Source organism: Staurois parvus, unplaced genomic scaffold, assembly GCF_062004578.1.
Source record: "Staurois parvus isolate SC_StPar_1 unplaced genomic scaffold, SC_StPar_1.0 ptg000468l, whole genome shotgun sequence".
Lineage (NCBI taxonomy): Eukaryota > Metazoa > Chordata > Amphibia > Anura > Ranidae > Staurois > Staurois parvus.
Window position 1 is genome coordinate 4,968,237 of NW_028318264.1, and position 13,009 is coordinate 4,981,245.

The 13,009-nt window shown below is 38.0% G+C and overlaps 1 protein-coding gene across 1 annotated transcript in view; it reads left to right on the forward strand.

Annotated features, from left to right (window-relative positions):
* PTPN3 (protein tyrosine phosphatase non-receptor type 3) overlaps window positions 1–13,009 on the forward strand; it is a 235,213-nt gene that overhangs the window by 165,007 nt on the left and 57,197 nt on the right. Inside the window, exons 14-16 of the mRNA XM_089689065.1 lie at window positions 2,084–2,260; window positions 10,319–10,342; window positions 11,129–11,324. Coding sequence (XP_089545191.1) covers window positions 2,084–2,260; window positions 10,319–10,342; window positions 11,129–11,324 — 397 coding nt within the window. The remainder of the gene's footprint in view (window positions 1–2,083; window positions 2,261–10,318; window positions 10,343–11,128; window positions 11,325–13,009) is intronic.

Here is a 13,009-nt window from a genome sequence, read left to right on the forward strand (position 1 = left end):
GTACTCCCTACCTAAAATTGGTAGATACCATAGTTACATAGTTAGTCTGGCTGAAAAAAAAGACAAAAGTCCATCCAGTTCAACCATTAAAAAAAAAAAAAGTTATAATCCTATACCCACAGTTGATCCAGAGGAAGGCAAAAAACCCCCCAGCAAAGCATGATCCAATTTGCTCCTGCAGGGGAAAGAAAAATCCTTCCTGATCCCCCGAGAGGCAATCGGATATCCCTGGATCAACTTTACCTATAAATGTTATTAACCAGTTATATTCTGTGTATCCAAGAAAGAATCCGGGACTTTTTTATTAAGAGTTATTGTATCGCAATAACAAAACACATTAATAAGCATGCAATATCCTTACCTTCTGAACCTGAAAGACACAAAAAGAGGGAAGGAACATGCAAACAACAAATAAATGCTTAAGGGCTAACTGCACCTTTTTAAAAAAAAAAAAAAAAAAAAATGTGTTTTCAGAAACAATGTGCATGTTTTATTTTTTTGCAAATGAGACTGCAAAGCATTGCAGCGTTTTCTTGGTGGGAAATGCGTGCTTTTGGCTGTTCAGGAATTTTCTTTTGTATAGAGATTTTCCTTCATAGAATATGTTAAATGTTTGATGTGTTCACTACCATGTTTGGCAGAGTAAATTACCTGAATAGCCTTAACCACTTCCCGACCGGCCGTTGTATATAAACGGCAAGACGGTGGCACTGCAGGGTCGGGTGGGCGTTTATAAACGGTCTCCCCGCACCCTGCTTGTGCGCACTCCCCCAGAGCGCGCAGCACCGCGGTCCGGTGCCCGCTGTGTCCTCTGGACACAGTGAAACACCGATCATTGGATGGGACCTCTGTACGAGGTCCCGATCATGTGATCACTGATTGGCCAATCAGTGATCACATGCAAAGTAGTAAGCAAGATGTCACTTATGACATCATTGCTTACTACTTGTGAAATCTGTGAATGATCACAGAGGTCACATGGTACAAGGCTATTCACAACAGCCTTGTACCATGTGACCAATCACAGCTCACTCAGTAGTTCTCAATGGCAGCAAGAATGCAGACAGAAAGAAAGAGAAATGATTGCTTTTATATCCTATATGGGTGTAAAAGCAATCGGTGTAAAAAAAAAAATCTTCATCACCCCCCACAAGTAGTACAGTGTCACCATGGTGACACTGTACTGCTAGGGTGACAGTATGTAAAAAAAAAAAAAATGAAATAAATAATATAAAAAAAAATAAAAATGTTTAAAAATTATAATTTTTAGTTATAAACTAATTTGGCTTATTTTATTTTTTTTTTACTAAAAAGATAACGGAATAAATTTTGGCCAAGATTTATGATGAAATATTATTTATTTGCTAAATTTTATAAGAAAAACACTTTTTTTCAAAATTTTTGGACATTTTCATTTACATAGCAAAAAAAAAAAATCCCAGCGGTGAATAAATACCACCAAAATACAGTTTTATCTGTCTCAAAAAAATGGTAAAAAATTCATATGGGTACACAGTGCTGCATGACCGCGCAATTGTCATTCAAAGTGTGATAGTGCTGAAAGCTGAAAATTGCCTGGACAGGAAGGGGGTAAAAGTGTCCGGACTGGAAGGGGGGGAAAGTGTCCGGACTGGAAGTGGTTAAAAGACTGCACATGAAAACCTAACAACCTAATACGTACTGGGCACGTAGCTCTGCTGCATGGGGCTTCAGCTTGTAGCTTCTGGCAGGGGGCATGAAAAGTAGACTTATTGCACTCCAGGAATGTGTCCCTGCTTCCATACTGCACTAAACGTTTGTACCGCAGCAGCTGTCAGCCTTTTATAGAGTTTGATAAGACAGGGTATGTGTGCTCTCTGCTTGCAGCTAAATGCCGAAGTTCTATGCACCAAGGCTAAATGCCAAATGTAATGGGCCTTAGTCAACTTAGGTAGATCATAGAAAATGTATCACTTTAAGGTGTCATTACATGTAAAGGCACAGTTTTATATGTATAGGGGATTATAGTATCATAAGCAACCAGCTGATACTGCTGATGGTAAACAACATTACATATAATGGTTTGTTTTGATTACTTTTGTAGGCGGAGCCCTAGGATGCGCCATATCATTAGGAAGCCGCACCATTCTTCTGCTGACAACCTTGTCAATGAAATGACCTATGTAACGGAGACAGAAGATGTATTTTACACGTACAAAGGCTCACCAACATCAAAAGACAGTGATTCAGAGTTCTTTCAGAATCGCAGTCCACAAAGCAGGCATGTAAAGAATGTGATCTTTGTCAAATATACATAACATCTTTGTTTTAAAATATATATAATGAATACAGGGTTTTATCGTGACACTGGTTTTGCAGGATAATCTTGGTTTTCTAAAGCAACACGCTATCCAACCATCTATATTAAATGCATCTTTTGTAGAATTCTGATTGCAAAAAACTTGAGTCAGATTCCTGTTACTAACTTCCAGTGGTCCTAAAGCAGGACTGTCTCAGATAATGAGTTATCCAAATTAAGATTCCAACATTTGTGGTATTCTAAAGAGAGAACTTTACACCCAAGGATCAGACATAATCAAGGGTCCAATCGGCATGATAATTTAAGACACCGGATTTGCCTACAATAGATTTTGTGGGCAGAGTTACCAGAAGGAAGTGAAACAGGGTTTGTGAAGAAACCATGAACAAAGAGATGGTATGGTGGAGTAATTTGGAGATAGAAACATCTACTAAGGAAAGAACCCTGCTCTTTAGTGTCAGTGTTTGGATATGGGTCCCAGACCACTGAGGTTAAACTGAACTGTCATTTTATTCTGGCGGTAAGTATGAAAAAATACTAAAGGTTTCATTGGGACGAAAAACAAGGAAAAACTGCTGCTGGTAGGATAGATTCCACAAAGCAGTGGAGACTGGAGGGTACAGAGGGGCAGCAGGCTCTGAGTGTAGCTCCAAGTTTTCACCATTCATAGTGTCTGCAGTATACCTGCTTCAATTTGCCAATTATGGTACTATTATGTTATTATGAACCGGTGTAAAATGGTATAAGGAGCAAGATTCTAGGGGGTAAGGGTAGGGGAAAAACAAAAATGTGCACACGGTGCCTTTATAATTTAACACTGTGTTTCACATTTACTATGCTAATTTTATCATAAAATGGACATCCAAATCCATAGATTTATTTAAGCACAAGCCTCGTTCTATTTATCTGTATGTTGTAAAGCACACATTAAACTCTAGAAGGAGCTCTGGCGTAGTGTAAATGTACTTCTGTAGGTCTGTCACCTCAATTAAATGTTCCATTATGGTATGATATGTTTTTATAGAAAGATTGACAACACTGAAATCAATTTAGGTCATCGTGGTAAAGTGGCAACATAGATGCAATGCTCCAGTTTTGTCTTTGCAGAACTATGTACAGGACCGTTAAGGGGTTTTCTACTTTACCTGTATATTTATCTAGTTAATGAGAATGTTTCTATGTCCATGAATTAGAAGTCTGCTATACTCAATTCAATTATTAATTATGCAAATACAAGAAAGTACAAATGTATGTGTGCAAATCAGACAAGTGAAGTTTTCATTACTGTATAGTATTATCTCTACAGGGAGTATTACACAATTCAGTTTTTAGTAAAGTCACATTACACACATTATTATTATTATTATTATTCTTCAGGATTTATATAGCGCCAACAGATATATATAATTTACTATAGTTCTACGGTACAGAAACATTATCACAAAAAGGGAAGGCTTTTTTGTTTCCTCACAATATGCAAAGTTTTATTTTGTCTAGTTAGGGCTCATGTACACGGGGCATTTGGAAAACTCTTCTGAACGATGGAAACTGACTGCTGGAAAACGTAGGTTTAAAAACATCAGTTTAGCCGCGTTTGCATACTGTGTTTATGCGCGTTTAGAAGCGTTTGCATTTAGAAGCATTTTTAAAATATAACCTCAGGAGACCTTCCCAAATACCCAGAATGCATTGAAAAATAGTAAAAAATTTACAATTTCAGACATTTTGAGAGAAATTGAGAGAGCTGAAGCAAAGAGAACAGTGTGTGTTGAGATGACCTGTCTTTTCTGGTTGTATTCACTATGGATCCCATCATGAACATAATGCAGCACGTTCTACCATTTTTTCCTTCAACACGGAAACCTGGAAGTGACTGCGCTGGTGTACTTGGTCCAGTTGAATACACGGAAAATGCTTTGCATGCATTTCTGATGATGAAAAAAGGCTCTGGACAGCATCTGGACATGGAACAGTTAGAAAACACTTATAAACGCAAACGCTTATAAACGTGGTTAGCCGCGTTTACAAAATTTAACGTTTGAAATGTCAGTAAAATCTACTCCTGAACACAAGTTTGGTGCGTTAAAAAAAGACTGTAAACTCAAGTGCCTGTAAACGACTGTAAACGATGATGTGTACATGGACACATAGGACAACATTAGGGAGAGTTCAGGGGCTGCTGAAAAAAATGCTCAACAGCTCCTGAACGTCAGTTTAGGAGCTGCAGTGTACATGAGCCCTTACTCTGTACATTTGTAGATCCAAAAGTATTTTTTTTTGTATCTGTATATCTTTTGAAGTTGGGAAACTCCATTAAAGCAAGTCATATTGTAGGTCACTGATACTGGCACAACTTGTTACATTGTGCAGTCTTCTGAGCTGCCTATTAACCATTTGCCACCCAATCACAGTAGATTTACTGAGGCAGGGCTGCAGCTGCAGGCTCAGCAATGTAGATAAAAGTGCTTGGACACAGCACACTTTTGTCAGAAGGTCCAAGCCAATTATTTATGGTGAAGAGCTGCTGATCGGCTGTGTCCAATCACAGCACAGGGCTCTGTTTTTACAAACAACACAGGGCTCTGTACACAGAGCAGCGATGTGGCTGTTTCAACAGCTACATCTATTAGTAAAAGCTGCAAATATTCCACTTTTTAAGTACACAGTTAACTCTTTGATTGCCCCTATATGTTAACCCCTTCCCAGCCAGTGTCATTAGTACAGTGCACTGTAATAGCATGTATTAGTATATGTCTTACATTAATGTCACTATAATTACCATTATAACACCATAGCTGTATAAATTCCATAGTTTATAGATGCTATACTTTTCGTACAAACTAATATAAACGCATTGGGATTTTTTTTTTTACCAAAGACATGTAGCAGAATACATTTGACCTACATTTATGAAAAAATTTTTTTATTGCATATGTTTTATAACAAAAAGTAGAAATATTGGGGAAATTTTTTTCTAATTTTTTTGGTCTTTTTTTCATTTATATAATAAAAAATAAAACATCCAGTGATGATCAAATACCACAAAAAGATCTATTTGGGTGAAAAAAAATTATATAAATTTCATTTGAGTACAGTGTTCCATGACTGAATATTTGCCAGTTAAAGTAGCGCAGTGCTGAATAGAAAAAAAATGCCCTGGTAATAAAGGGGGTAAAACCTTCCAGGGCTCAAGTGGTTAAAGAACCACATTTAGATGGCCCTATACATCCTGAGCAGAATTAGCTGTGCAGTCAGGCAGTATATAATAAAAAGAAAAACCCAGCCAAGCAAGAAAAGATGGATGATGTTATTGTATCTGGACAGACTTCACATTCCTGCTATGGACATTTGTAAGACGCAGAGTTCAGGAAGGATTTTAATGCAGTAAACTCTTTATTGATAGAAAGTAGCAAATATGTATTCACATGTAAATTAGGAAATGTGTGTGCAGTGCCAACTCTAAACATTCTCAGTCTCTTGGGAAGGCGAAACAAAGTGCAAAGCCAGGGTGCACTCCAGGAGCTGGAACTGACAGCATTGTGACAGATCTAGTTGTACAACTGAATGTTTATTAACATATCCACTGCATGGGGCATTTTGTGGGAAGGGGTACAAGGGACTCTCATGTGGGAATCATCATATTGTTTGTTTATTTCAGGTACTTATATAGCACTGTCAATTTACAGAGCGCTTTGCATATATATATTGTACATTCACATCAGTCCGTAACTCTCAAGGGGCATACAATCTCCCTAACTTACATTCATACATATACTAGGGCCAATTTAGACAGGATCCAATCAACCTACCAGAATGTCTTTGGCGTGTGGGAGGAAAGTGGAATACCTGGAGGAAACCCACACAGGCACAGGGAGAACATGCAAACTCCAGGCAGGTGGTGCTGTGGTTGGGATTCAAACCAATGACCCTAATGCTTCCAGGGGGAAGTGCTGACCATTTAGCCACTGTGCTGCATCATTGAAGTTCTAATTGCTGAACTCTCCTTTTGAGAATGCTAGTTCTCTGACTGTCATGATAAAGCTTTGGTTCAACTGCTTGGAGTCACTAACCCAAAACAAGTATAAACATAAGGAATCCGGTTTTCTTCCACACTCCAAAGACATGGTTAAATGGTAGGTTAACTGGCGCCTATCTAAATTGGCCCTAGTATGTGTATTTATTAATGTAGGTTAGGGACCTTAGATTGCACCTCCTTGAGGGCAGGGATTGATGTGAATGCGTAAATTAATGCTGCTATATATTTACATGTAATAAATAACCAAAGTAAATAAATTCTGAGAATTTTCTCAATGACAACTGCAGCATGTCCATTCTGGGTCTACAGTATATCATCAGATTATCAATTACCCCAGGGAGCTGACAGTTGCAGCCCCGCTGCTTTCCTTATGACGATGTGTCACTTTAAGGATTGATAGATTGCTGTGACACAAGTTTTTTAAATCTTTTTGTTATTCTGACATGTTTTATTAGGTTAGATACAAGCCTTTGCTTCATCTGTAAATGATTTTTTACTGTATTAGAAACAATACTGTTACTGTTTACTGCCAGTATTTTGTATTAAATATACCAAAGACCTTTAAGGGGGTGGGAATCAAATGCAATAGACTGTTGACCGCATGTAAAGCTGCAGAAGGAGGCCTGTCCAGAAAGAAGGCATTCCCAGTGATGGGTCTTATTAGCTCTCACCAGCTCACACTTTGTACTCCTCTATTTGAAGGTTCCACCATCTTCTTACTGTTATTTAGCTTTGACATTTTGTTTTGAGTTTTCAGAAAATGTTCTGTCTTGAGACAGAAAAATCTCAAACAGTATATATATGTCTGAAATAGAAAGGGCCTTTTTTCATTTACTAACAACTAAACTGTCCAATGCTTGATCTGCTCAGTTGTAGTCCTTATTCTAGCATCTTTAATCTTAAGCCTGGTACACACGGACCAAATATCGGTTGGTTCAACAGAGACTGACCGACAGTCAGCCCGATTGTACAGCAGTCTATCAAACAGAAGCCGGCCGAACAGGCGTGCTGGAAAAACAGCAGCTGATCAGTGTGTTGGGACAGGGAAGTGGGGGGATGGGGGAAGTCCCTCTGTCAGAACACAATAGGTCAGCGTGGAGAGTGATGTACTAACATTGCATAGTTAGTACAGTGATCTCCTCAGTTTTTTGGGTTTTTTTTTTTTTCGTTCAGCCTGCTGGGTTGACAGAAAAACTTCCTGTGTGTACCAGGCTTTACAGAGGGCAGCAACAGGGTAACACACCATTTTAGGTGTAGATCCAATTCCCCTTGAGAAAATAACTGACATAGCTAAGGATAGTATGTTTAGTGGCTAACTACTGTGGAAATCTTGACAAGCTTTCCAGGTTAGATATCAATCTTTGATATTGTGTGGCTTAAAGTTTATTTGGCCTATATCTGAGTATATTTTACCAGCAGCAATCGATTGGCATCACTTCAGCTAAACCAGAAAAAGCAACGGTTTGCCTTGATTGATTGACTTGATTTAAAATCTGAAATTATTGATGGCTTAAATTGTTATGGAACCCAGAACCATGTATTCACTGCATCTGGTCTCCCACAGTACACAGAACATGGAAATGCAATTATTGTAGTAAATATAAACTGCTAAATACCTTTTCTTGTCAGCAGTTAGAGCAATCTTGTGACTTCTATCAGTGTTCAGCTGAGCACTGGTTAAAGCTTGTGGGAGGAGTTTTCTTTTTGCTCTAGGAGGATGCAAAACCCCTGACCTCTGTCTGGACAGTGCTGATTGGCCCTATGCTGATCACATGCACTCTCACAAGAAAAAAAAAAAATCTCTAGCAATACACACTAAATTGAGCATGTGCAGAAGAGTTATGGGTTCAGTCTGTTGTGGACATTTGAACAAAAGGAGGGGCAGGGAAGATCAGATCAAACGGCCTTTTTACACAATGCAGAGGATTAACCCCTTAGGTTCCACAGTGAGTATAACAAGCATGCCTTACTGCATGTACAGACTGATTTTACTGTTGTAGGTTTAGTAACACTTTAACTGCTTCAGTTTTCTGATTTGCTGCGGTTAGGATCCCTACTATTATACAGTGATCCACAATCATTTTTTTATTATTCTTTTGAGAAAGGCACAGTAACTCTGGCACATTTCTGGAATCTGTCAAGGGTGCGTGAAGTGCTTAATGTGATAGCCATACAGTAGTTCACTTTTTTTCTTGCTTGTTACACTTCAGTGGGCTTCTGATTGGTGTCTCTGAAAGTTCAGGAAGTCCTGAACATTCAGAAAAATGAATCACCTGGGACACAAGTCTTCCTGCGGCTATTATACCTGGGCATGGACATGCGTTTCTTCTTCACTGTGTGCCTGCACAGGTCATAGTGTACATGATGTCCTGTTACACAATAAGCATGCTTGGAGAGGCATTGAGCAATCCTGCAAAGGATGAAGAATAATTTCTGTCAGAAAATACTCAGAGAGAAATGAATGGGGTCATTCTGAGACAAGGACTTCATTTGCTTTTAAAATAAGTTAAACCCCATACATGTAATTGGAACAGCAGCCAAATAGTAATAAAGTTCTCGTATCCATTTGCCTTATGTGTTCAAGAATCATTAGGAGCTTATTTATAATGCAGTGAATGTGATATTCACCAATCATTCACTGCAGGTAAATCTTCCTGGGGTATGTGCTTTTAGTGACAGTGATTAATTCACCTTTTTTTAGTGAACAGATTGGTGAGCACTATTAACCACTTAAAGAGCGCCTCCCTGCAGTGTATTGCAGACAGGCAGAAACTACAGGACAAGCGACGTACCCGTTCATCGCCGTGTTTTTCAGGATTTGGATTGCATCATCCCCACTGACCCCCACCGTCATTCGCTGCAGGACATGTTTGTCAGCAGGTGATTTTTGGCCTGTATTTTGTAAAAGCAGGCTCAGGATCTAGTTGGATCTTCTCTCCCTGGAACCTTTTCGTTCCAGGGAGAGATGAAAGACACACCACAGAAGCAGCACATTTGCACCCACACCATAGCTGGATACATATTAATACCTTAATTGCCATTTTTTTAAAACTCTTTGACCCCCCCCAATATTAAACCTTCCTGCTCAGTGTCATTAGTGCAGTGTCAGTGCTATTTATTAGCACTGATCACTGTATTAGTGTAATTGGAGATGTCAGTGGCAGTTAGTCAATTTACACCCAGTGTCAGAATGCCCGCTGCAGTCCCGCTATAGGTCACTGATCACCGCCATTACTAGTGTAAATAAAAATTCCAGTGTATATATATATATATATATATATATATTTGTAGATGCTATAACGTTCATGTAAACTAATTAATTTACACTTACTGGGATTTTTTTTACTTCCCAGAGACATGTAGCAGAATACATTTTTGCCTAAATTGTTGAAGAAATTGTTGAAGAAATTTTTTTTTGTTTTTGTTTTTTTTATTGGATATGTTTTATAGCAAAAAGTCAAAAATATTGTTTGTTTTTCAAATTTGTCAATCTTTTGTTCATAGCGCAAAAAATAAAAAATTCAGAGGTGATCAAATACCACCAAAAGAAAGCTTTATTTATGGGAAAAAATTACATAAATGTAATTTATTTACAGCATTGCATGACCGCGCAATTGTCAGTTAAAGTAACACAATGCCTTATTACTTAAAATGGCCTGGTCATGAAGGGGAGTAAGTCTTCTGGAGGGCAAGTGGTTAATTTAACTGTAAGGGTAGAAGATTATTGGACAGTTCATATGGAAGATGTTTGCAGGTTTGATATACTATATATGTAGTGCACAAGCCCTGTGATGCATGGATTTTATTTGCAGATTTGTTTCAGTGTTACATAAACGCAAGGATAGTATTTGTAAATTGAGAATAAATATTCCTAAATTAGGACAGAATAAATGTATTTAACACACATTTAAATATTTTTATCAACTAAGTCTCATCTTAGTATCAAGTTAAATCTTTAAATCCAATTTCTGTTTCTCATTTAGGTCATCTGATCAAGACTCTCCAAAGTAAGTGTCATTCTCAATACTAATGTCCTATTTTAAAGCTATAATATTATGATAATGGCTAATAGAAACCCAAACTGAGAAGAAACATGGAGGTCGCCAATGGTGGCCATCTCCTGAGAATGCTAGTTGCCCATATTTCCCATGCTTCATTGATTTAAAGCAGAACTATAGCTGTTTTGTTAGGAAAAAAAAAAGGTAGAAGATGACACACCAGCGAGGGAGCTTGTAGATGTTGCATTTTAATTCAAGTTACTAATCTGGAACAAGCACATAAATTTAAAATGTAGTGGTGAATTTTTAACCACTCATCTAGGTACTTTCTTCAATTGTACACTGAGCTGAGGGCATGTGCAGCTCAGTGTACAATTCCAGGCTGGCCAGTCAAAGAAGCCAAGTAGAATATATTCTGCTGGTGAGGCAGCTTGCAGATTTTGCATCACTGTTGTGTCTTGATTTAAGTTACTAGCCTGGAACAAGCACAGATATTTAAAACATAGTGGAGAATTTAGAACTCTTGATCTGCGTACTATTGTACACTATGCTGCGGGCACTTTTGATCTACGTACTTTCTCCAAGAAATGACTCAGCAATTATTAAACTGATTTGATCAGACTAACAGTTGGGCAGCTTACATTTTCAGAATGGGAAGAGTACCATTGTAGTCTCTTTTTACCCTAAACAAGGACTTTAAATAAAAATTAACTTTGTTCTATTTTTTTGTTTTTGTAAGAGAATTTGTTCTGTTTTATATTTTGAATTTTGATATGTTTTGTATATTTATTTAAGGAACATACTAGAACACAGTCCAAAAGAAAACAGTCTGCACCAGCAAGGTTTATGTCCTAGCTCTCCCAGTGGACTGTCAAATCACTCTTCATCATCTCATCCACTAGAAGGAGTGGATAAGAAGTTTCTAGAAACTTATGATGTTGTCAAGAAAGGAAATTCAACAGATGATTCCAATCAGTACTACTGTGATAAGGTGTGTACTGTGGTAGTGTCAAAGCTCAAATAAAAAGTTAGTTATCGTCTAAAGATCTAAAAAAGATTTTAGTGCTCCTTAGCTCATAAAAAAACTGCAGGAACCTAATGTACTCTCTCTTTTCTTAAAAAGCAGTAATGATTGGTTGCTGGCTCCACAATGAATTAGCAAATGTACTTTTACTTTAGGATCAATAATTCAGCATAACAATTATATTAAAAACAAATAACAATAGGGGTGTGCTCTTTATTTAAATCAGATAAATCATTGCAAATGCCAAAAAATGACAGAAAGCTAGTGTGCCTAAATCATAACATAGGAGTCATATTCATAAATGAAAAACATGAATGCCAATGAAAAAGTGAATGCAAACAATATGAAAGTCCTGCTCAATATGCAGATCTTGCAATCCAATCTTGTGTGCTAATCTTGTGAGAAGAAAATGGTGCCAACATTAAAACATGGCAAACTAAAGTGTGCTCCAAATGTGTCCCACTAGTGCTCTAAAAAATATTACTCGCATAAAGAGATGAAAGATGGGCACAAATACTAAACACCAGCATTGCCATGAGTCCCTCTGGCATGCTTGGTGTCACATACCAGGCCCATGTGTGAGAATTGATGTTGGAGCTCTGCATTATCAGTGCAATGGAAGTTATGATAGCTATATGATTGCAGTTCAGCTCATTGTTCTGAGATCAAAAGAATCTGTTAAGGAACTTTGAGCACTGGTGGGACACCTATGGAGCACGCCTTGGTTTGCTGTGTTTTAAAGTTGGCACCATTTTCTTCTCACAAGGTTGGATTGCAAGATTTGCATATTGAGTAGGGCTTTCTTATTGTTTGCATTTACTTTTTCATTGACATTCATTTATTACACTTATGAATATGACTTTTATGTTACGATATAGTCACACTATCATTCTGTAATTTTTTTGTTTTGGTTGGAAGTGCAGACACAATTCATGTATCAGTCTATCAGCTGGGGTCTTTGTCCGGAGTTTTAGGTTCGCTGGATCTCCCCAAGAGGTCATGTTTTATTCTAAAAAGACAATAAGACTGAAATGGGCAGTATTGGGTATCTGTCATCTTATGTCTTTGGCTATCTTCATAGATGCTGAGCAATTTCTGTTCCTCTCCACTTTTTCAATACAGTTATAAGGGCTTACCAACTGCTGAATCTATGCCAGGCTGATGCTATAAGGTCTCATCTGGTCCAGTGATGTGATTGTTTGCCCTTCATGCACATAGGAATAGACACACATGCTGCACAAGCATTAAAGCTGAAGTAATTTTTTTCCTATGCAGCACCAAAACATAACTTTTGTCATGTCTGGGTAACTGCTGCAGTCCTGTGAATGGAGAAATTTCAGAAGAATGCAAGGATCTGCCTCTTCCACTCAAGGAACACTTTGCATTCTTGGAAAAAATACTAGGAGTTATATGAATGTAGGAGGCAGGCAAAAGGGGGGGGTGAGTGGCGCAGCTCTTCGCAGTCGCAGCAGCTGATGTTAATCCCAGTAGTGCTATTAGATCTGGGCTGTTGGCAGGACCTGGTGGCAATGGGGAGAAGATTTCTACAACATGTACCAGACAGCTTGACATGGCACACACCTAACTAGAGGTAAGTTATATCACTGTTATTCTGTGTAACTTCTGTGTTATTTCTGTGAATTTGTGTAAAT